This window comes from Peromyscus maniculatus, chromosome X (assembly GCF_049852395.1).
Source record: "Peromyscus maniculatus bairdii isolate BWxNUB_F1_BW_parent chromosome X, HU_Pman_BW_mat_3.1, whole genome shotgun sequence".
Classification (NCBI taxonomy): domain Eukaryota; kingdom Metazoa; phylum Chordata; class Mammalia; order Rodentia; family Cricetidae; genus Peromyscus; species Peromyscus maniculatus.
Window position 1 is genome coordinate 48,280,841 of NC_134875.1, and position 25,962 is coordinate 48,306,802.

Consider the following 25,962-nt stretch of genomic DNA (forward strand, 5'->3'; position numbering starts at 1 on the left):
TTCTCGGAATCAACTAGAATCCATCTGTCTCCATTAGAATCACTGTTTTTTTTTTTCAAAGCCATAGTTGGAAAAAAAAGTTCCATATCACTCAAGACAAATTGTCCAGTGAGTAGAGAAAATGAAACAGTTTTTTAGGGTATTGGTGCTTATTTTCCCCATGATATAATAGCTAAGATTATAAATGGATATCTATTTTTAGCTATTCAGACACTACCCGGTCTAGAGAGCTACTTTTAGACATACAAAGAATGAGCATCTAAAATGATTATTTCAGTATGTCGATGATGACTTCGATTAAAGAGGTTAACTCAAATGTTAAAACCTTTAGCAGCTATTTACTAAAGTGTTGGGTAATGTCATTTTGATGACTTTCAAATCTCAAAGGTGACAGAAATACTAGCAGCCCATAGTGTATGTACTATATATTATTTATACATTATATGTTATTATATAGTATATGTATTGATAATATATAGGATGCATACAGTAAATAGAGTCTCTCTCTATCTATCTCTATCTCTCTCTGTATACTCAGAAATTATAGCTCCAGTAATTTTTGAAGTTGGTAAGATACTTTATTTTACGCATGTGTAAAATATGTCTGCAAGGCCTCAGATTTGCAAATACAGGGCTGAGGCACATTCATCTGACCTTGTGTTACAGGATATTAATCTTCTGCTGCTGTACTTGATACTGACTTACCTCATTTGCATTGCCATCTTAAGTTTCTGCCTATTGGTGATTGCATGTGTCTGTAATGCTTCTACCATTTGCCTGGACTCTGAGTACTTAAAGGCTCTTTAATGAGAAACCCTTTCAAATCTCCAGTACCTACATATGATACACTGAGCTTCTGTGACGTCTAGCTAAGAAGCCCCTTGTTTGCTAATATCAGTCAAGAAATCTTTAGAAATGGATGTGATGAAGAGAGCTGCTCTATGATTCTTCTTGTGTACTTTTGTTTCTCTCTTCAGCTACTCAGAACTGGCTTGGAGCCATAGCATGTAGCTTTATTACATTTCATTTCACCATTTGCTGGTAAATCCCTTTCTAGTTTCTAATCGTCTTTCTGGTCTACTTTCATTTGGCTCAGAATCACCACTGCCAACTAAAACAGGACATGCAAATCTCAGTTTATCCCTACTCAGTCACTGTCAAGGACACTGAACACCTCTCCAGATTCTCAAGCTGACAATCACTTTATACTGTTTTCTTCTCTGCTTTCTTCCTCTGTGATCACATCTACCATCAGTCTTAATACTTTCTTTTGCTCTGCAGTCATGTGCCTCAGCTTTCCTCTCTGAGCAGTTTGCAGTGATGCATGGCCTATCACCTGTCACCATAGCTGCCTCCTGGTTAGACTCTGAGGTTTTAGTGGTCCCCAGCTAGGCTACACTGCGCTGCCAGAAGACGCTTCCTCGGATATCATTTGTACTATCGGACCTTCTCTTTGAAAATTAATAACAGGATGAAATGTGAATTTTTCAACCTGCTTTTGATGCCCCCAAATTATTTACAACCCCTCCTCAACACTCTACTTCAATCAGTTACCAGCCCCAATCTAAAATTTCTATCCAAACAGTACCTGATTTCTTCCTGCTTACTTCTGCATAGCTTGCTATTTCCAAAGTGCTGTCATTCATTTCAGCAGAGGTGCTCTGCCCACACCAGCAGTGTCTCTGTAACACTTCTGCATCTACCTCTAAAAACATGGGCCATAGTTCATTTGAAATGCTTTTTCCATGATTCCATCTTCCCAACTCAATATGGCCTAAGCATGCATATATATATATGCATATATATATATACATACATACATACACTTTTTTCCAGTTGCTGACCTTCATATGTTTTTAGACTGCATCTTTTTTTTTTTTTTTTTTTTTTTTTGGTTTTTTCGAGACAGGGTTTCTCTGTGTAGCTTTGCGCCTTTCCTGGAGCTCACTTGGTAGCCCAGGCTGGCCTCGAACTCACAGAGATCCGCCTGGCTCTGCCTCCCAAGTGCTGGGATTAAAGGCGTGCGCCACCACGCCCGGCTTTAGACTGCATCTTAAACTGATGTCCAGTCACTTCCAAATTCAACGAGAACATCTGGAGGGCAAGGGCCCAGAATGATTTGTCTCACTCGTAATAGTATCAGTCTTTCCACGTATGTATCATTCAAGGCTTGTTATTTGACTCTTCAGCATTATTTCCTGTCATAGCCAACTCTCACTGTAGCCAGTCAGAGTTTCCACATAGGTCTTCAGATAGTCTTTGCCTGTCTTCTGCACCCACACAGGAAGAAAACTGTTCTTCCAGCCACACACTCAATTTGATATTTTTACTACAGTTTAGTTCAGTTATTAAGCCACTGATATGTACCCAGCAATATACCAGCTGTTCCAGGCCAGCTATTTTTAAATTTGTGTATGCATCCAACTCCATTGAAGAGATCATCAAAACCTAAATTATTGGCCCTTATCCCATAATTTCTGATTCAGTAGGTCTGGGGTGGGATCCAAACTTTTGAGTGTCTAACAAATTCCCAGATGATGACAAGGACCACACTTTGGAAAGTAGTGACCAAGAAGATACAAAGATAATGTAAGGCATAGCTCATTTTAAGAAATTTACAGTTTGTCCACAAAGGGCCAAGAAACATTTCACAGTGGAAAATATTTACAGTGCTTTGTTACTCATTCATGCTGCAAATGCTGAATGAATACTATGTACAAATTGCTATTGTCAGTGGTACTATTACATCAATGACCAGGATAAACAAAAATCTTGATTTTCATGGCAGAATTATAATGGGAGAAAACAGAAAATGAACAAAATATTAAAAATGTAGGGCACTTTTAAGTATTCAAGAGAAAAAAAGAAATACTAGGGTTGTCAGAGATTTCCCAGTTCCATCATTTGATGGCAATGAAGTCACAAATACCAAAGAGTAAGCTATGCTTTTATAGGATGAACATGATTATTCAGGAATCTGGGGGCCAGCGACTTGGGTGTTAATCTCAATGAACATTGTTTAACTATGAATAGCTACATCTACTTTTCTGAGCTTTGGTTTCTCCATCTGTTTCATATAACACTTGGACAAATTTGTGTCTGAAGTTCTCTACATTTCAAATAGTGTAGGATACTAAGTCCTTCAGGCAATCAGAACTAAGTAAATGAGCTAGGCACTATAGCTCAAGCCTATAATCCTAGAATGTGCAAGTCTAAGGCAGGAGGCTATCAAACTAATTTTCAAGCTTTTTCAAGTCCTAAAAAATTACATGAATTTCCCCAATGGTTCTATCATGTCCCTGAACCAGTTAAAATGTTATTATTTAGTTTCAAGGATTTGAAAGCTTGAGAGATGAATTATAACAGAAAATTCTTTCTGTTTTTCCATGTTCTGTGTTAGCCCATTCAAGAGCTAGTTAGTGTTTAGCATAATATACATATAATATATATTATGCACACACAATACTTACATATATATATATATATATAGTCATCATAGGTTACCAAAGCTTCTTGACAATTACTCAATTTGTTTCATTTTTAATCAACTGATAAATATCCATATCTTTTGTATGCTTATGTCTCCCAAAACCTTAACATAAAACCTTTCTTTTTGAAGCAGTTACTCTTGAGTTTGGTGTGGTGATGCACACCTGTAGTGCCAACTTAAGACAGAAGGAAAGACCATGAGCTCCAGAACAACCTGAGCTATATAGTAAAGTGAGTTCAAGTTTAGCCACAACTATATACCAAGACCCTGTCTTAAAACAGAACAGCAGCTGTTCTGGAAGACTTCAGTAATAGGGGGTTTACTGTCCAAAGAATGGACCATATAGACCTAGAGCAGTGGTTCTTGACATTCCTAATGCTGCAACTCTTTAAAACAGTTCCTCGTGTTGTAGTGACCCCCAACCATAAAGTGATTTTTGTTGCTACTTCATAACTAGTTTTGCTAGTGTTATAAATCATAATGTAAATATCTGTGTTTTCCAATGGTCTTAATCAACCCCTGTGAAAGGGTCATTCAACCCCCAAAAGAGGTCACAAACCACAAGTTGAGAACTCCTGACGTAGAGAAAGGTATGATGGATCAAAATTAAAAACAGTAGTATGCTGTTTTATTACTATAGTTCTGTAATATAGCTTGAAATGTGGCACAGTAACCCCCTTAAGCTCTGTTCTTTTTATTTGGGATTGCTTTGGCTTCCATATGAATTTTAGAATTTTTCCCTACCTATATACTTATGTATATATGTGTATGTGTTTGTGTTTATGTGTGTGTGTGTGTGTGTGTGTGTGTGTGTGTGTGTGTGTGTAACAATAATAACTAAAGAAGAGTTCATGAACTTGAGAGTGAATGAGGGAGGGACATGGGAGAAATTGGATGGTGAAGGAGGAGTAGAACTAACCATTGTAAATAGAGCACTCACATGTGAAATTCTAAAACAATAAAGGAAAAGTAAAAAAGACAGCATCTTGGATATTTCTTGCACAAATACTCTAATCATAGCAAGTTTAACTTTTACTTTTAAGTCAATTCATAGCTTCTCAGAGACATCATGTTGAACTTAAGTCTTGACCAATGAAAACTTCAAAATTCATTGTTTAAGGGTAGTGTAAACACACATTAAATACGATCTGTAAAATACTTAACTGTCACTAGAATAAAATAAGCAAAAGTGATGATGATGGCTATATTACGGTGAAAAGCGATTATTTTTCCTTTTATATTCCAAATCCTGGATAATGTTAACAGTTAGTCTGTTTAGAAAATGATAACTACTTTCTTCTGAGTTGTTTTGAATCATGAGACCCACCCAGAGAAATCGTTCAGTGCTGTTTCTTGAAGGGTAGCCACAAGATCTAAAATGCCTTGAGAACTTTAGAAACATTGCTCCAAAAATGTGGCTGGGTCAAAAGGGTGACAGTTTTCCCTTCTATGTATGTTTGATTCTTTCTTTATTTCTTTTTAATAAACAGGAGATGGAGAATTGTCGTGGGAACATTCTGATGGTGATATCTTCCGGCAACCTGCCAACAGAGAAGCAGTAAGTGTGAAGAACTCCAATATTTCCACACTCTACAGCAGTAAGCCAAGCTTTTTCCTCCATGGAAAGAAAATCTCCATCAAATCCAAAAGAGGACCCATTTCTAAAATCACTTTCTTCTCCTCCCTCAGAAAAATCAAATGATGTCATCACCAACCTCTAAATATTTTACCATCTGTAATTAGGGCAAAAACATGAACTAATTGTAGCCATAGCCTTTTGTCTAGATCAGAAGTTTGTACTCTCTTCGGATGACCTGACGAATCTGTGTGTTCTCTCTAAGGAAGACAGTCACCACCCCTATTCTCAATAGTGAATGCTTTCTATGGGATTCTAACATACTCCACTTCATCCTTTTGGTCAGATTCCTTATAAACCTGAAAGCTCTTGATCATGCAGTTGAAAGAAAAAAAAAGACTAGGCCAGATTCTCCTTGCTTTACCCTTATTTCTGTTGTTAGCACAAATCTTAGAATAAGCCTGACAAGTCAGACTCTATATAGATAGTAATAGTGTACATTTAATCAATTAAAAAAGTACATCTATAAGAATCAGTGTCTAAGAAGAGTTATTGTTCAAACATCTTAAAATTTGAAAAGGAAATGTTTGAACACTCCTTTTCACATAAAGGAACTTATAAAGTGTTTACAAGTACAAGGGTGTTTGTCATTGCACACAAAAAGGTGTTCAATGCACCTGCTGAATAAGAACAGTTTTTAAAATGTCACTGCAGCATTGTTTTCATAAGTTTAACAGATTAACATAAATATTTATCAATATAGGCTTGGCTATATCCATACAATCATTGGGATACTGTGGTGTTATTAATAAGAACATAACATGTGTTGACAAGATGGATCAGCAAGCACTTGGATGCCAAGCTTGAGTTCTAGCTCCAGGACCCACATGGTGAAAGGGGAGAACCAACTGAAGTATTCCTCTGACCTCCAGACCTCCACACATAGTCATCCATTGTACATGTATGATCTCACACACACACACACACACACACACACACACACACACAAAATAAATAAATAAAGTAATTCTAAAAGTAAAAGTGTATCTAAATGTAGCAAAACAGAAAAACTCAAAAAGATAATAAAACAAATGTAAAATGTGTGTGTGCTTTTATAAATGCATAAATGAGAACTATCTTAAGGGTCCTATATCAACGTAAGAATAGTAATAGAGGGATAGAAGTAGGCAGGAGGAAAAGCAGACTTTGACTTCTTAACTTACTCTACTTCATACTTTTCCATGGTATAAATTAGTTTAATAATAAATAAAATCAGGTGATTTTGTCAAACCTTGGGAACTGGAAATAAGTCAGGAGACTAGGTAATTATAGAACAGGCTGTTTTCATAAATAGAGCGGGCATGATGACAGAGTTCACAGACTTTGCTATTGAATGACAGATGCAAACATCACTATGTCACTTAGGCTAGGATTCACTGTCATCACAGTGGCTAGTTCTGACTTGCACACCCCATCTTGCCAACACCATACCAAAAGCTTCAGCAGTGGTAGTACATAGTTTCAGTTTGCTTTACTACTTTGCAGTATTGCTTTCTGAACACTGCTACTTCGGAATTAGTGTAGAATTGTGGACAAGGTGGAAAGCAACACTTCAGACATCTCACAAAAGCAGCATTTATTCCACAGGAGAGATTGAATCCACACAGTCAGGAAAAGATTTTCTCCTTTCTACTCTGTCTGATTTAGAGTGAGATTCTATATAGATCCTAACAAGACGTGGTAGCGGTCTCAGTTTTCCGTGTTGTAAATTTCCTCTTTCCCTCAACCCAGTTTTTCGTTTGGGTAAGAAGTTGAGAGCAACTGTATTAGTGGCTGTCAGCTAGATGTCATTCAAAACTTCAGCCCCAGTAACCTTATGCTGTTCAGCTGCCGCAGTAAGCACGGAGACCACTTCAGTGGGCTTGCTGCTAAATGCTATTCATTTGCTTTCCTTCTTTTCTTCATTTTATGCTCCTCAGAAGCTCTATATCTTGCCTTTCAGCTTCATTATTCCTCCTAAACTTCCATAAGGGATAACTTAATCTAGGCTTGTTGCAACCAAAGCAAATATTTGGGACTGGAAGACCACAATGGCCAGATGGTTCCACTTTATTATAAGTAAATATTTTTATTTGTTCTAAGGTGGATTGATACTGTATAATACAATTTGAGTAATACATAGCATCTATAATAATGGGAAAGTATGTACCTGGCACATAGTAGGCACCCAATAAATAAACATGTTTTTTGAAGGGGTATATAAGTTATAATGAAATAAAAATGAGGATGGACTCTGAGTTTTGTCCCCCACACCTTTAAATGATATTAAATTTACCAGTAGGATAGTGAAAAAGTTTGGTATATGCCTTAATTAGGGTTACTATTGCTGTGATGAAACACCATGACCAAAGAAACTTGGGAAGGAAAGTGTTTATTTGGCTCACACTTCAGTATTATTGCTCATCATCAAAGGAAGACAGGACAGGAATTCAAACAGAGCAGGAACCTGGCAGGAGGAGCAATGGAGGAATTCTGCTCACTGACTTGTTCCCTATAGCTTGCTCAGCCAGCTTTATTATAGAACCCAAGACCATCAGCCCAGGGATGGCACCACCCACAATGGTCTGGGCCCTCCCATATCAATCACTAATTAAGAAAATACCCTACAGGCTTGCCTACAGCCCAATCTTACTGAGGCAATTTCTCAGTTGAGGCTCCCTCCTCTCAGATGATGCTAGTATGTGTAAAGTTAACATAAAACTAGCCAGAACAGCATAGAAATAGCATGAAACAGATAAAAATCTACTTGTCAGTGACATCGTTGGAAAACAATGTCAGAATGCCCATTCTTGCTGTATAAAGGTTTAATGAAAGGTATAGACTTTGGGGCTCTTTAATTTCAGTGTAAAATGTTTTTAATTTTTAATTTTTAAAATAATAAAGCCAGTTAAAAATGTTTGGTAAGGAGATTGGCCTAAAAGTTCTTCTAGCTAGGGACTGTAAGCTAGTAGTAACTGAAATATAACGATTTTGTGGTTGTGTGGATTATAACACATTCTGAAGACACCTTTCAAAGCAAAATTTCTTTTTAGCTTCATATAACTATAGTTTACTTAGAATTATAAGAACCAATACAGAGATATCTATATGAGCTAATACAGAGCTATCTATGTCCTTTGCCCAGGTCCCTCCAATGGTAATATCCCACAAATCCACAGTAAAACATTAGAACCAAAAATGTCCTTTAAAGATCATTTTGAGACCCTAATATTTTTCATACTACTAATAAATAATTATCCCTTTTTAAAAATCATATATATCATATATATATGATATATATTATACATATAAATGCAGGAAGGGTTGTACATATGAGTGCAATACCCATAGAGGCCAGAAGAGGGTATTAGATCTGGATCTGGGATTACAGATGTTTGTGAGCCACCAGACATGAGTATTGGGAACCAAAATCAGATCTTCTGCAAGAGCATAATAAATGTTGTTAGTCACTGAGCACCCCCACCCCATTATCCTTTCTTTAAAAATTCACTAATATATAAAATTTTATCAGTGCTGTGTAGTATTTCAATAACATATATATATATATATATATATATATACTCTGTAGTGTTAAAATCATATTAAACATACCTATCTCCTCACTTATAATTTGTGTGTGATGAAAGCGTTCAGTATTCTTTTTTCTAGATGTGTGCAATATGTACTTCATTATTGTTCTATATAATCAATAGAACGCCATATCTTCTTGCTGCTTTCTATAGCTGGAGTTTTCTCCAGTCCCGCTCGGGCCTGTAGCCGCTCAGACCCAAGTAAACACACAGAGACTTATATTACTTATAAACTGTATGGCTGTGGCAGGCTCCTTGCTATCTAGTTCTCATATCTTAAATTAACCCATTTATATTAATCCATAAGTTGCCAAGTACCTTGTGGCTTACCAGTACTTTATACATCTTGCTTCTCATGGCATTGGCTGGCAGCATCTCCTTTTCCTCTCCTTTCTCTTCCTATCTCTCTGTTTGGATTTCACCTGCCTCTAAGCTGCCTTGCCATAGACCAAATGGCTTTATTTATCAACCAATCAGAGCAACATATTTTCACAGCCTACAGAAAGACATTCCCCCATCAGATGTCTAAGTAAGACTTAATGCTCACCTTTGCCCCATCCCCTCCTCCTCACTATTTTTGCCCAGTAACACATTCTACATTTGAAACTCTTTAGAATCTTATATGAGTGAGACCATGCAAAACCTTCATCTTTTAAACATGAGAGCAATGGAGGAAGGAGTTTCTGCAGGGCTTCTGCAATGGAGGAGCTTTTTCCCAATAGAAAAATAATTATTTTAAACCCACCTCAAAAGTTGAGCAAAGTTTTCAGACTTTCAAGTTAGTAAGTCAGAAATATGAAAATACTGAGCAAAAAAAATCATATTTCAAGCAAACTTTTTTTTGCCTTTTTTTCTCCACTCAGGCAGCCTTTTCACAACTAATTTTTAAGATGAGCTCCAAGTTCACTTACAGTTATAAGGTCTTAAAGGCTTTTCTTCTATGCTCAAATTTATGAGGTAGATTGGCCTCTGAAGTTTTTTTATTTGATCAGAGGATGGACTCCAAAACAGCCATTATACAGACTAAGTAGGTAATATATAGAAGTCTATATGTATACACATGTAGATTATTGCATACACTAACAATTAATGAAAACAGGCCATAAATTAGAAAAAAACATAGAGGAGCATATGGGAGGGTTTGGGGGGAGGAAAGGGGAGAAAAGTTAAAATTACAATATAATCTCAAAAGGTATAAAAAGTAAAAAACATTTACACATCCATCACCTTCCAACCTCTTGCCCCACAGTAAACCCTTTATGTCTGTGATTCCCTACCTCTGCCTATAAAATTCCTGAAGCTCAGGCTTCACTTCAGACCAGTTACATGAGAATCTCTGGGAGTGACAACCTGTTCCTAGCATTTTGAACAGCTCCTTTGGTAACCCTTAAATGCAGTCATGGTAGAGTTCTGTTTGTATATGCTGGTAGACACCAGAGCTAAAAGACTTTCTGCTTGAAATAGCTTTTAGCTAAAAGGTTGTTAACCATTCTTCTTCCTCCTCTTTCTACTTCTTTTCTTCTTCCTCTTCCTATTTCTGTTCTAAATACTACCACTACCACTCCATCCTCAAAACTTCAACCTTGTTGTTCTGGATAAGTTCCCTATCTGTTCTCAGCTTCTCTACCTACAAAACAAAAGATTCGCATGATGTATTAGTCACTTCTCTTTATGCTGTGACAAATAGCTGACAGACGCTACTTAGGAAGAAAGATTACTTAACACACAGTTTCAGAAGATATCAGCCCAGCATGGCAGAGGAAGCATGGTGGTAGGAGTGGACCAATTTGTAATATCAGGAGCAATCATTGGAGCTCCTCATAGTGTGGCTGGACCAGACTGGAACAGGAGAGAAGTGTAAGTTCAAAGGTCCACATCCAGTGACCCACCTCTGCCAGACAGATTTCACATCTCAAAGGTTCTGTAACCCATAGCACCAGCCAAGGGCCAAATGTGGAGATATTTAAAACTTTAAGATGAATATGTGGGCCTAAGCAGTCTACAAAATCTCTGATGCTTCTGGTTTTCTTCTTTGTTTGAAACCACAGCCCATACTACTCCTTAGTGCTAAAGAAGAGTTTTGCATTTTGTGCTCACAATTGTGAATCAGAGAACATAACGTATTTTTAATTGTATTGCTATTGAACACCTTTCTTTCGGCAGCAGTGGGACACTCACCAAGCAAACTTTCTTCTCCTTGTTACTTTGGCAAAATGTTGTCAAGCAACAGAAAGGAAAGAATAGCCGTTGTGGAATGCTACCGATTATGGCAAAAAAGAGACATATAAACCATGGTGGGAATGAGAACTATTTGCCCTGAGAATCTCATCCATGGACATGATAACAAATTGGAGCAAATTCTTGTTTGTATGAATTGTTATGGCAATGTGCCAGAGTGGGCTCTTAGATACAGAGAATGACATTTTCTGTCAGGAGTCAAAACGAGTCCTTTTATTCCAATTTCTGCTCACTTTTCCCTCCCCCCAAAGAATTTTTTTTCCAAAAGATGTGCTTATGATGCATAGCAATATAAGTTTGTCTTATGGTAAGTTGGTTCAAGGATACCCTAACTGTCTCATTTTGTCTGTTATCTAAATAAGTGAATTTAAGGATCTTCCTTTTTAACTGTTCATGAAATCTGTTCATGGGCTTTCCCTTCTTTTTTTTTTTTTTTTTTTTTTTTTTTTTTTTTTTTTTTTGGTTTTTCGAGACAGGGTTTCTCTGTGTAGCTTTGCGCCTTCCCTGGAGCTCACTTGGTAGCCCAGGCTGGCCTCGAACTCACAGCGATCCACCTGGCTCTGCTTCCCGAGTGCTGGGATTAAAGGCGTGCGCCACCAACGCCCGGCAAGGGGGCTTTCCCTTCTTTACCCATAACAAGTGCCCTTAAAACTGTGCCTATTAATGTTCTAATCCTTAAGGTTTTGTTCTTATTCCAGTCATCCCTTTCTACCTGCCCTCTACCTCAGCTCCAGGGAACAAGGAGAATAGTTGAGTTTATTATTGCCTTAAACTCTTGATGAAAGAAGAGTGATTGCTTTATTAGTCCCACAAGAGTGGGAAAGTGTTTTTATTCACTTAACAGCTAGGGACGAGTGCAGTCTACATTTACACATTGTTCTAGGCACTATGGCAGCAAACAAGCAAAGTCCTTGACTCCAGAGAACTCGCATGCTATCGCTGCTGTGTATCAGTGAGGTGCGCTGCTATGTTAGCTATCATTGCCTGGGTTTACACTCTCACTATACAGCTTTGTGACCCTGTCTGTCCTCTACCCTTTTCTCTTCTCCAGTTCACTAACACATAACAGGGTTTAATGCTTTGAAAAAAACCTCTTGATTAAGTCACTTCTCTTCTTAAAAAAAATTCCTCAAAGGCTTCCATACTCCCACCTCTATCATTTACCAAATAAAGTACTTACCCCTTAGCTTGTCATTTAAAGTCCTCCTGATCTGGCTCCAACCCCCTTTTGGAATGTTATCCTTCAACTGTTCCCTTTTAAGGACTCTATGTTCTCTGCTACACCTTCTCAATTTGGAAACTTCTGCCTGGAATATTCCCCACAAACTGCCTATTAAAAAAAAAAAGTCTACCCACTGTTTATGACCCAGGTCACAAACCCTCCCCGACAAGCATCTCTCCTCGTAATTTAAACACCACTTTGGACTTTTCCTGTGACCTGCTACCTTCTGCCTTGTGTTGCAGACTAACTCTTAAACTGGGAAATATGAGTCTCTTAGCAGGAAGACACATTAGCCTTTGGGGCTGTTTTCTTCCTCACAAGTTTCTCTGTGAATCGTGTCCAGTCTACAAGGAGAGAGGAAAATCTCAGCAAATTACCAGTGCTGCTCTCTCACAGTCACATCCTTACCTTTGCTGATGTAGGAAGACATACAGTTAAGATCAGAGTTCATCACTAAAAATCAATTCATTGAATTGCTGCTGGTGCATATAACTCAATTCCTATCATCTCATTGTTGACACTTGTTTTGGACTGTTTTTTTTTTCTTGTCATTTATAGAGACATTCTTACCTCCGTTCTCCCTATGACCCTCCACCAAGCAGACAAGCTGGAGGTCCTCCTCGATTTCCTGGGGGGAGAAGTCACCGGGGAGCTCTTATGGATTCCCAGCAAGCATCAGGAACCATCGTGCAGATTGTCATCAATAACAAGCACAAACATGGACAAGGTAAAGGGCATCCTCCACAGCATACCTGATCTTTAGAGACCAAACTTGGGACAGGAACCTTTATCCCATAAATAGTGTATACTCACATGTGGACCACTAAATGTGAAGTCTTCAAAGTGAGTATCAGCAAGTGACTCGAGAAGACTTGTAGGACTTTCTACCAATGCACCCAGAACAGTATACACAAGTGCCCTTTATGCTTATGCAGCAACCTCTAGTACTTTCTCTGTTGCATCTGGGAGTTAGAGGTCATTTGGAGAAATCCCCTGATCTTTAATAAGCAGGGCATCCAACATTCAAAGGTACTTGGTGTCAAACACTTTTGAAAGCTCTTCTCAATAGTTAAGTGTTAAATAGCCTTTCTCCTGTGACTCTTGTTAAATATTTCTGGCTTCAAGCTTAGAGGTTTTGATTCAGTGTGTAGCAAATGAGGAGATCATCCTTCCACTTGAGTGAGCCAGTGAGAAATCCAGAACCACCTGGCTGAGAAGCAGGACCACTGCACAGGTTAACACTGTAGTCCATTCAGCCATGAGTTTGCATAAGCATCCATTTATGTTCATTGGTCCAGTTTTCTCTCTTCTGGCCTCCACTGCCCCAACTCCAGTAGCAGAGGTGGGAGGAAGAGAAAAGCATAATATTGACTGGTGCTAAGTTTGTTGGGTAGCCTGTCAATCAGTTCTTTTGGAATAAAGCTCAACTGGTTCCTTTTTACATAACCACAAGCATGTTTTGTTTCCTTTAGAGAGAAAAAGAAATCAAAAGGCAATTCTTTGAACAGGATAAAAGTAAATTATTAAACTAAACGAATGAATAACATTGGTGAAAAACAATCCATTACAAAGAACTCCTAGGATAAATCTCAACAGAGCTGGTCAAGCCAAAGCTAGTTCATCACATCTGTTACTAGTTACATGTAAATTTCAGATTATACATAAAAACATCAATTTTAAAAATCTACAGGCTTAAGAGAAAACTCTAAATGCAATTTAATAAAACTGTGGTTATTAAAATGATTAGAAATATGCATTATTGATCTATGTTTGATTTGAAATTTATGACTTTTAAGTTCCAAAGCTTTCTGATACAACTTTATGAAATGAAGAAGAGTTAGGTAAAGATACAGTTGGATTTTTCAATCCTAAATTACTCCCAATAGATTTTATTTGCTTTGGAAGCATTGCAAATCCTTAAAAAAGGATTGAGGACAAAAATAGACTTTGAACATCCTAAATACCATAATTTCCCTAAGAACTCTTCATTTTTCACAGTAGAGGCTCATCCCCTCACTGCCTCAGTGTCCTACAAAAGCTCTGGCTGCTTCATATTTCTTCATCTGCCACATTTATCTGGATACATCCCTCCTCTTTTGAACTTTATGTTAAGAGTTCACTGAAGAAATTCTTGTCTTCACCTTAATGCCCAAACCCCAGCTGGATGATTCAAAATCGTCTTTTGGAATTTTGTTGGTGGGAGGAGGCTGTCTTCCCTTCTAAGGGCTACATTTTATTCCACTGCAGAGTGTAGGATTCTGCTTAGGTTGGACTGTTCTTATAGTCCAAATGTTTAGAAGGAAGATGAAGCTTATCTTAGGTAGTGCTGCCTGCCTTGTTTTCCCCGAGTATGGATCACCCTTCTCCTGAGCTCTCTCTATAGTGACGGGTCCCCTGTGGTATATACACTCTGCTCTTTGTTAAAAACACAGAAGAAAAGCAACAAGATTCCTCCATTTTAAACTTGAATCCTGCCAAACTGTTCTTGAGGCCAACTCTGTACCCACTTGTTCAAAACAGTCTAGAAAACAGTGTTACTGTGTCGGGAAGAGAGAGAAAAGTGTAGGCAAGAGAGAAATACATCTTGCCTGATTTCCATGGTTCTGTTCATAGCTCTGAGCCTCACTCTTTAGGTATCTATTGAGACTCTCTGTGCACTGGGATCTTCTCCAGGTTAGTTTCTTGGAAATCTTTACACAGACTGACCTGTTAGAGGGCCCAGTACTCAAGCAGTTCTTGCAAAAGACAATAAAAAACAGCCAACATCTTTCATATTCTTTAATGTGACCCAGTGGACTTGATGAGAAAGAAATAGCCTAATGATTCATTCTGAGTCTGTGTTGCAGCCAAATCAGTCAATTCCTAGAAACGCCCCAAGTGGGAATATGTCTTCCCCCAGCCCTGCCCAAAGAGATACACCCTACCCTAGAGATAACATTGATTAAGATGCCGACAGATCTCCTTGGATATGATGAGGTGATGGAAATAATGAAAGCCATACTAAGACCCACTTACCGCCTGAAATATCCACAGTCTTAGCCATTCAGAAATGGAGAACATTCATTCTCAGACCTCTCCATTTGCAGCACTGCCTGCCCATTTATTTCCCTGGAACCTAGCTCCATGCTATATAGTAGTAGCCTAATAAGTTTAAGGTTGACATATCTGGAAGGATGTTCTATGTCCCCTTTCTTTCATAGGTCCCCTCTGTCTGTAGTCTGAAAGAGATATATGCTCTTTCAAGATATCTCAGAAAACATAGAGGCAATGACTATACTTCTCCATCAACAACTGAGGGACAAAAGATATCTATCTGCAAGGCAAACATTGATTTGGTTTGCTGTAGCCACATCCCTATAGCAGCTACCAATGGGAAACTGAAAAAAAATGCCTGAAGATTAGAGGCATAAAAGGCCACCACTTCACAAGTAACTCTTGTCTTAGCATCCCTCTTCCTAATACCAAAATATAGTCTGTCAACATTAAATCTTATGCTCATCTATCTGAGAAAGTCAGACTCTCACAGCATTTGATATTCTGAACAGATTTGATTCAGGCTATAGATGAAACTGGTCATTTGGAAAGAGAATTAGTTTTTCATCTAACCCTTATGGATTGCAAATCTCTTTTAGAAATTATTATATCCAGAAGCATAACTACTTAGACCACATATATTTTCTGTGCCACTCAAGATATTAAAAATACTACACTGTACTAGAGATTCTTTATCAGATGTTCAGGACAAATAGAACTCAATTTTCATGAATTTATTTATTACCCCATGGAAAACTATTTGCAGAATGTCCACTATTTCTCAGACTATTTGTGGGACTCCAGAGGCTGCTGCAGAGGCATATGGATAACTGTTGAAGGTAGCTTGTCACTCAAACAGTATTATGGTCAAAGACTACCTCTGTAAATGCATGTTCTTGCCATGATGAAACAAAGAATGTTTAATATTTTAAAGAACTGATGGATGGTATTCTAAGACTAGTAACCCATCTTCTCTCTCTACTCCTGTGTTCTCTTTCAGTGTGTGTTTCCAATGGAAAGACCTATTCTCACGGAGAGTCCTGGCACCCAAATCTACGGGCATTTGGCATTGTGGAATGTGTGCTATGCACTTGTAATGTCACCAAGCAAGAATGTAAGAAAATCCACTGCCCCAGTCGATACCCCTGCAAGTACCCTCAAAAAATAGATGGAAAGTGCTGCAAGGTGTGTCCAGGTAAAAAGGCAAAAGGTGCGTTGGCTGGAGGCCCTGCCTTTGGTTGAATGGGATCTGCACAGAGTCCTGTTCGATTTTCTTTGTGCATCAGAAACATAAATGACCTGTCATATAATTCTAATGATAGTAGTTCTAGCAAGAATGAACTTCATTCTTTCCTCTTCTGAGAGACTGATGGTTGCTTTGAAGGAATTGACTACTCAGAAATATTCTGGAGAGTTTCTTGTTGTCTGCAACTTCACACACGTGCCAAATTGCTTAACTTGTTCTTGCTTTTCTAAATTAGAGAGTTTATGTTATCACTGTTTTAGGAAAACAGCCACATCTTTCACTTTTCAAATCACTAACTCACTTCTAGCCATAATCCAGTACTCTTTTCATATGGGAGATGCATGAATTATAGTGGAGGGAGATTAGGTTCTGGTCCAAATCTAAGGTACTTACATGACCTTAAAAATACACTAGATCCATATATATCTGGGCCCCATCAGCCCCATGTGAAAAAAATGAAAAAAATATCACTGTGCTCCATTTTTATATATTTGTCTGATTTTGTGTTTTAATTTTTTGAGACATAGTATCTGTATATATTTATGGGGCACAGTATGATAATTCAAGTCATATATTACAAGGCATTATTACTAAATCAGGGTAATTGTCATTCCGTCTCCTCTGATATTTATCCCCAGACTCTTCTAGTCATTTTGAAATTTCTCGTGAATTGGTTTCGTTATGGTATCCCTACTGTGCCATAGAAAAATAGAAATAATTCATTCTAATGGTGTTTTAATATCGATTATCCAACTCTGTCTCCCCTTCACTACCTTCCAACACCAAAATCCTATAATTATATTATTTCTCGTTTAAACACAAGAACAGTGACATGTATAAACTGACTTTCCCAATGTCATGAAACTAATGGATAAGACAGTCAAGGCCTTAAATTCAGGTCACTTCCAGCCCACTGTCTTTTCTACTTGAAAATGTAGATGATCGCCGGGTGGTGGTGGCGCATGCCTTTAATCCCAGCACTCGGGAGGCAGAGCCAGGCGGATCTCTGTGAGTTCGAGGCCAGCCTGGGCTACCAAGTGAGTTCCAGGAAAGGCGCAAAGCTACACAGAGAAACTCTGTCTCGAAAAACCAAAAAAAAAAAAAAAAAAAAAAAAGAAAAGAAAAGAAAATGTAGATGATCTTTTTTAAAAGACAAATTACTCAAACGGTAGTTTTTAAGACATGAGGTAGATTTTAAAAAATGTGTCATCTATAATGACGTCATTGTAACTTCGGTCTGCAATAGCTTTCCTATATGATAGAACAAGCCCCATCAACTTTCTGAGTCTCCATTTCTTTTTCTTCAAAATTATATTGTTAAAGCAAGTGACTTCCTATAACCACCATGACCACCACAACCCCCAAGCCTGGAATTCCACCATCGATGAATTAGCCATTCCCTGGTACATTAATTCATCGTTTCTTAGGCCTTCTGTAAAGAATTTATGTAAACACAAGTGAAAAACAAACACTTTTTACAATGAAGATGGATACATTATTTATCCCTTCCATTAAACAGTCTTTCCTGCCTTACAGGCAAACATACATTCAGTGTAAGTACATGAGAATCTTTACCTGAGTCTATGATTCCTGAAATTGTCTCCACATTGGAATCCCCAGGGAGCTTCTAAAATTTCCTGTGCCCCATCTCCAAATATTATGATTTAACTGATTTGAATTGTCACCTTGGCTAGGGACTCTTTGAAGTTCCTCAGATATGTTCCTTTGATACACAGAAAAGTTTGAGAACAATTGGTGCATGCTCACATTGTTTCATGGTCTTGTCCTTAAAAATGTGATTGGTGGACCAGCAGCACCTAGCAGCTAGTTGTCAATGCTGACTCTCAGGCCTCCTTCTGCCCTGCATCTGCAGTTAAGATTCTCAAGTGATTCTACTTGAGTATATTAAAGCTTGGGAAGTAATAATTTAAGGTAACTACAATGCCCTTCATCTTTCATAGTGAAAGGTACAGGGACAGAATGTGGATACAAAGTGCAGGAGCTAGCCAAATAGTAGAAATCAAAATACTGAAATTCAGGAGGAAGTGTGCCTATTAGGGATAGGCAGGGAACATATTCAAGGAATGATGTGGATATCAGAGCCACCCAAACATGATGACTTATAGCCCCTTCCAAGGTTGGGATCTCATTTGATCCACAAATCTTAATGTCAGTTGCAATCCCCCAACATGTTTTTCTCTTTGGCCAAAGGTCTAACATTTACACTTAAAATGTAATATAGGATAATCTTAGGCAAAAATTAATAGTTACCTAAACACTAAAGATCAGGTTTTCAGATTGGATTCTTTGATTTTCAGACAGAATCTCATGTCACACTGTGCTTTAGGATCCTATTCATACAGGTGATTTCAAATAAAACGAGAGCCACAGAGCATGCATCGCTTTAAAAAAAAGAATTTTCTTCTCAGGTTGGTGGTGTTTTGAAAGCATCCAGATAAGCAACCCCACCTGTGGGCTTACCCTGAGAAAGTAAATGGATATACATAAAGGTGCATAATGAAACATTGAGAACAATCAGAAAACTCACTCATAAGGGAATGGCTCAATTATGGTATGACTTCACTGTGAAATATTATGTAGCCATTAAAACCATCGTAGACCAAGACGGCAGGCATGTAATAATTAAGTTAAAAGAGCAAGCTACAAAAATATGTATATTATACTTAATTTTTGTGTTATGAAAAAGTTTGTGTGTACTTAGATTTTTTTAAAGCCTGGAAGGGATTATGACAGAATGTTTACAGACATCATCTTTGGATAACTGATTTAACCAAGTATTCCTATTTTCTTTCACTGTATTTTCTAAATTTTCAATAGTAAACATGTATTACTTTCATCATTTGAAAACACAATAAAAGTTGTTTTAAAAACCACCCACCAGAATCCCAATTGTCAATATATTGAAGAATCTGACTGACTGAACCAGTTTCCCCAAATGAACTGTTTTTACTGTTTTCCATCCTAATCAGATATGTTGAGCTAGTATATCCATTGGGCATCATGGAAAGAGACAGTTCCATTCTCATTCTATGTACTTTTCTCTCTCTGAGCCAGACCTGGGTGTATGCATTTTAAATCACTCTTAGGGGTCATATTGCCCAAGAATCACTGTCAACATGGCTCAGGGGGAATGTTCCATATATTCAGCACCTGCAAAACATTAAATGTGCCCTGCATTCAAGCTAAAAAAAATGCATGTTAAGAACCTACTGCATGCAAACACAGACACTGAAGAGCGAGTGATGAACAAGACAGGCAAAGGCTACTGCCTGGTTCTTGCAGTGTAGTGAAGAAGTACAATGATATCTAATCAAGGATGTAATTTTAGCATGTGATGAGGACTGTGAAAGGGGAAAGAGCAAGATCAGGAGATGGTGAATAGTGCATGAAACACTGTCAAAAAGTAGTCAGTGAAATGTGATGTTTGAATAGACTCCTGATGACATGAAAGGGCCCTCAAACAGGACTGTCAGACCATCAGTGGCCTCTTAAAATAATAGCGCATGACCTAAAGGAAAAGGGACAAAGCAGTGAAAGAAAAAGGAGCAGTAATATGAATTATTTTGGTAGGGAAGAAATAAATAAAGATCACTGGTGAGCAAGCCAAACATTTCATCACAACAAATGGGCGCAGGCTCCATCAGTAACAAACCCAGGCCAAGGTAAAGGATATAAATTCCACCTCTCTCTTCTTATTGCTCTGTTAGAGGCTAGCCTTACCTTACATGTCAGTGTCCACCAAAGAACTGGTCAAGACACACAACTCCTACAGATTCCCTAACTCACCTCTCATACCCCTGCTACTGCCCTAATACCTGGAATTCCTTACACACTTCTTTTGGATTTGGTCATTAAATGGCTCTTTTATGATTTTAAAGAGCTTCCTGAGATGAGATAACACATCTTTATCTGTCATCACCACCTCCCATAGTAATGGTGTTTAAGTTTCTTAGTTCTAGAAGTCACAGGATAATTTTCTCATGGGAAATGGACATGGCCCAAAATGACTTCAATTATGGCATGGCTCACTGAAAGGAACTAAGAGAAGAAGGCATGGAGGCGAAGTGCCTTGAGATGAAAAGTGCAAGGTGTTAGTGAATACATCCTTTTAAGAACAAAATTTGTTTTAATGTCTTCTGGTTTCACCTAGGGCTGAGTCACTACTGGGGTTTTGTTGTTCATGGATTTCTTCAGTTGTCTAAATTCAGATCGTAGGAGGGTTTGGTACTTCTAAGAGACTCTTTAGAACACTGGGAGAACTTTGAGCAGCTGACAGGTACTTTTAGTGCCATCATGGGTTGGGTTTCATATGTCAGGTCCATAGCCAACATTAAACTAGTGAGCAAAGTTTAAGAAACTCAGCTCTCCTTGTAAACATGACAGTTGAATTGACAGAAGTGCCTGTACATTCCATGACCTCCTTCTTCCCAGTTGAAAACTGTGAGCACACAGCCCTTAATTGCCTAACATCACCAAAAAAAAGCCTGCTCTGCCAAGTAATCAAATGTCTAAAATGAAAGGCAAAGAGAGAAAGGAAGCTTGAGTCTAAGATAATCCACAAACTGAGTGATCCAACTTGGAACTGTCAAGAGATGACGGTGGTTTTATCCTCACAGTGCCAAATGGTGGGAGGCAGAGGTAGAGAGGAAACTTAATCAGGTCCAAAAGAGACATACAATAGCAATTTGATTACAATGTCCAGTCCAATATGTCTGATTGGACGACAGTGAGTCTCGTCAGTATGAGCCACAGATTCCCCAAACATTCAACCCTCAGTGGATTTATCCCTGATGGTTCAGATATTCTTATAGATGACTTCTGCAGTCTCAAAGTTTTCAGGGTATGTAAAGAATTCTCTTCAGTATTCCTTATTTGAGTTACATACTTTGAACACACACCTGAAGGAGGTGCTAATTATAAAGCTATCAAAGAAACAACTCACCAATAATCTGGGAACTTAATCACCAATAATAAGGGGAACTTATTTTTTGGTATGAGGCCTGAGCAAAGGGAGTCTAGTATGAAATGCCAGTATTTGGGTATGGTATAAGTATTATGGGGCTAGTACCTTTATTCCTGGGAACTGAAGTTCAGTGATCTGCTATACATAGTAAACGATCCACAGACAGTGGATCTAACCAATTTTTTTGGGTATCTCCCAACCATTCATTTGGCATAGCATGTACATGACTAATCTGACATCTAGATTTTGGCACTGGTGCTGATCCGGTATTATCGTTCCTCTTACAAACAAATCAAAGAGCATTCAGAAATGTCAAGCCAATTTGGATGGATCCGTTGGGCAAGTATATGCACATAATTGAGTGTCATGAGTATTTTCTAAGTATACTGAAATGATGTCAGAAAAGCTAACCAAAGCCCTCTGTCAGCCCATATCCTGGGCCTCTCTTAGCAACCATGGGCTGGACAGAACACAATTCTCCACTAGTATAGAAAATTCAGTGTGCCCTTAAGTACCTAAGATATTTATACCTGGATATACTCTTCTTCATCAAAGTCCATTTCTCAGTGACTTTTGTAGGGAGATCCAGTTCAGTTTGTGGGTGTGCCCTACAGAGCCACTGATTCTGTCATCATGTGAACTCATGAGAGCTTAGATGTGTCTTGTTGATTTGGTGGCTGTTAGAGGGGCTGCCTAAGCTGAGGTAGTAAGGTAAATCTCAGAACATTGTCTCTCTAAAAAAAAAAAAAATGTTCCTGTTGACTGTCTACTTCTACTTAAGTGTCAGCTGTTCTAAACAGTGAGATGGCTAAATTCAGAAGTTCACAAAACCATGCCAAAACTCTACTTGCTTCCTGGTTCCAGAAGAACCTCCAAGCCAAAACTTTGACAGCAAAGGTTACTTTTGTGGAGAAGAAACCATGCCTGTTTATGAGTCGGTGTTCGTGGAGGATGGAGAGACTACCAGAAAAATAGCCCTGGAGACTGAGAGACCACCTCAAGTAGAGGTCCACGTTTGGACCATTCGAAAGGGTGAGCAAAACAGCATTCAATTTGTGCTTCTAAGTGGGGCAGAGAAGGGACAACTCACCTTAATTTTACTTCAGCAGATTCCTGTGTTTGGGTCAGAAGTTATCCCTTTACTTCCAAACTGCAGGTGTCTAGCACAGATGTTGTATTTGCAAATTTAACACTGTCCATGCTAAAGATCAAGGATTAACTGTTGCGATCCCTAGGGTTGTCCTTTGTTTTGTTTTGGTTTGATTTTTATATCAAATACCTAAGTCCTACCACCGGAGTCTAATTTGTTGATCTGAGCCAGGCATGTGAATCAATCAGTATGTCTCCTGAAATCCTCAAAGTGGTTCCAATCTCTGACCTAAGTTGTAAACTAATGAACTGCAGTCTCGCTTTCCAATATGAAGCTCAAGATATATATATTTCGATGTGAAGCTAAGTCTCTGGAATTATACCATGTACTCTGGATTAAGATAAATTTAAAACATCCTTCCTACATTTACAAAGATCATGGTCTTGGGCCAAGGAGATGGCTCACTAGGTAAAGGAGTTTGGCAATAAGCCTGATGACTTCAGTTCAGTCCCTGGAACCTACATGGTGGGAGGGGAGAACTGAATCCCACAATCCCAAGTAAATTGTTCTCTGACCCTCAAATGTGTGCTGGGGTACACAAGTGCATGCATACACACACACACACACACACACACACACACACACACACACACACACACATACACACACCCCTCTTCTGTGAAGAAGACACACATACAATGTAAAGAAGATTATAATCTCACTCAAAACAATCCCTGTCATGACATCTAGTTGCTTTTCTGATTTCCCACAGCAGCTACCACAACAAGCAATGTTCTTTTCAATACTCAATGTGCTCCCACATCTATTCACACCATACTGTATAGACAAGACTAGTGATGATCTAGTCTGGTCAAGTTTTCCAGGAATCAAAGTGTAGGGATAAAATTTCATTTGAACCTACCTCCTGCTCAAGATTCAAGGGTGTTTGAAAAACCAGGTATGGTGGCATGTATCTTTAATCTCAGCACTTGGGAGGCAGTGGCAGGTGGATCTCTGTGAGTTCAAGGTCATCCTGATCTACACAGTGAGTTCTAAGCTAAACAGGGCTACACAGTGAGCCCCTGTCTCAAAATAGCAACAATAATAACCATGTTCAAACATGTATGTGCTCTACCATCATGCACAGAACTGTACTAATGTGCTGCTAGCTAGTTCTGCCCAAGAGATGAGAATTCAGTAGGCCTTGGATATATTATAAACGTTTCATGATGAAGGCAGAACCTTGGGATGCTAGTGCAAGTGATACTTGGATCACACTTTCAGAAATACTGCTGTAGTTGTATACTGCATCTTTTCTCTCTCTGTTTCCCCAACAACCTTGCTTTTTCTAAAGAATGCCTTTCCCCCACCCATTAGAAAATATGCTAGGATACACATATGCTTTTCAGCCATGTTTACTCTGGGACTAAGAACTGGCCTGTTGATTTCTCAAGCAGTGAACCCCACCACATATCCTTCACCCTACTAAAGTATATGAATGGATTGCAATTTGCTAGTAGAACATATCAGTAGCCTTCTATTCACAATAAAGCTTTTTATCAAGATTTATGCTTCCTGGACACAGCAAAACCCAAGCTTTGTCTCCTTTCTTCCCTGTTGACCTCTGGGTTTAAGTGAGCTGGTAACAAGTTGCTCCTTAACTACATGGAAGTTTCCAGTTATTTACCTGCCTCTGATAAGAACTATTTAGGCAAGGTAGAAATGTGGGCTAATGCATAAAACCCATTTGGGGGTTTGTTTCATTTCTTAAGAGAAGCCTCCAAGAGTTGTGACTATTTCCTGAAGGAAAATTTGCACTTCTGTGTGAATTCAGGAATAAGGGTAGCTTGTCTATTTACACAACTAATATGCCTGCAGTCCTACTACTGGTTTTCATTGTTTAGCCAGGAGGGCAGCCTAGTGGTTTGGCAGCAACTAGTCTATCCAAATTATGGCCAAAGGCAGAATTTCTAATACTGCCTCTGGCTACAGAAGCTCCAAGAAGTACTCATGCTTTTCTAAGGAGGGGATCCCATGGTCAGAAGTATTACCTCCCTTATCTCCAGTCCCTGGAGAAGCTAAAGGGAGGCCAGTGAGCCAAGGAAACAAATGGAGTCAATTAAAATCTTTGAGCTATCCAAGTTCCCGGTTAAGTACATTACACAGCCCAGCTCAATACTCCTAAGCCCCAATAATGAGATTATATGCTCAGCCTGGGCAGAAAAGGGGGTCCGTGCTTCCAGAAAGAGATAGAAAATGTTTCATCACCTGTTCCACTTTGCGCTTGGCCCTAGGCATTCTCCAGCACTTCCACATTGAGAAGATCTCCAAGAGGATGTTTGGGGAGCTCCATCATTTCAAGCTGGTGACTCGGACCACCTTGAGTAAGTGGGACCTCCTTTTATTCTTTGCTGAAAATTACCTCTAGCTTTTAAATGTAGCGTTGCCACACTCCAAGTCCCTCTGTGTTCTCAATATACATAAAGAATGCTCAGTTTCAACATTAAGGGATGTTCTATTTCTCTTTTAGAGGACTAAACACCAAAGAGGGTGTCAGAGTGCAAACTGGAAAAGCTTGGGAATGGTGAATGCAAACTGTAATATAGTCCACATACAAGCTCAGGTCAAGGTTTCTTAAATGTCCTTAAACTGATAAACCAAGGCATGAGACAGTTGAAGGAAGTGTCTCAAGATTTCAGGTGTGGTATAATTGTGGAGTCTTCGCATCTGGGGATGAAGAAGAGGACAAAAATATGGAACACATATCAAATCTGTGTTATAGCAGAGCTCTCTGGCTCCTATAAAACTACCACTAGGTGCTAATGTTTCTTTAAAAGCATCCAGGCATCCATGCAGACTTGAGCTCTCCCATTTTCTACACTAGATGGAGCTTAGGGACTAGATACTGCGGGGCACCAGGGTGGGGATGGGTGGGGAGCACTTCTAATGGAATAAAAGGCACCAGAATTCTATCCACAGGGAATTTCTAATGGGCGAGACAGAACACGAATAGGCCTTCAGTGAGAATTAGAATAGCTGTGAGGAGTTAAATACCTAAGTGCTCAGGGAAATCTGCAAAGAACAATAAGTTGAGAGCCAGGTGGGCTTAGTCGGGGAAGGCTTCGGGGAGGAGGTGCTTTCTAAAAGAAAAGGGTGTGACTGGGCAACAGGTCAAGAAATCAGTCCAGGGCGAGGGTGCAGCCTAAGAGAAGATTCAGGCAGGAGCAAACAAGAAATGTGGGTGGGGGTGAGGAATGATCACCAAGGCCACATAGGGTGCAATGAAGATGAAAAGAGTCGGTATGAAGTAGTCAAAAGACTTAGAAGAAGCCAGTGAAACGTGCACATGCAAAACAGGTAACATTGGGAATTGCTGCACAATACAAGCAGCACAGTGATATCAACGTGGTGCCCTGGATTCTTTATTATATTTAATAAGCACTCACCTTGGTGA

At 38.8% G+C, this 25,962-nt stretch overlaps 1 protein-coding gene across 4 annotated transcripts in view; it reads left to right on the forward strand.

The window, feature by feature from the left end:
* The window catches only part of Chrdl1 (chordin like 1), a 123,280-nt gene that overhangs the window by 90,499 nt on the left and 6,819 nt on the right, over positions 1-25,962 (forward strand). For 2 of the 4 annotated variants that reach the window (XM_042269028.2, XM_042269029.2), the window contains exons 7-11: positions 4,981-5,048; positions 12,714-12,882; positions 16,189-16,383; positions 22,283-22,450; positions 24,803-24,892. In XM_042269028.2, the coding sequence (XP_042124962.1) occupies positions 4,981-5,048; positions 12,714-12,882; positions 16,189-16,383; positions 22,283-22,450; positions 24,803-24,892 (690 nt within the window). Of the gene's footprint in view, positions 1-4,980; positions 5,049-12,713; positions 12,883-16,188; positions 16,399-22,282; positions 22,451-24,802; positions 24,893-25,962 lie in introns of all 4 variants that reach the window. The other 2 variants (XM_006970289.4, XM_006970290.4) reach the window with 1 other exon arrangement.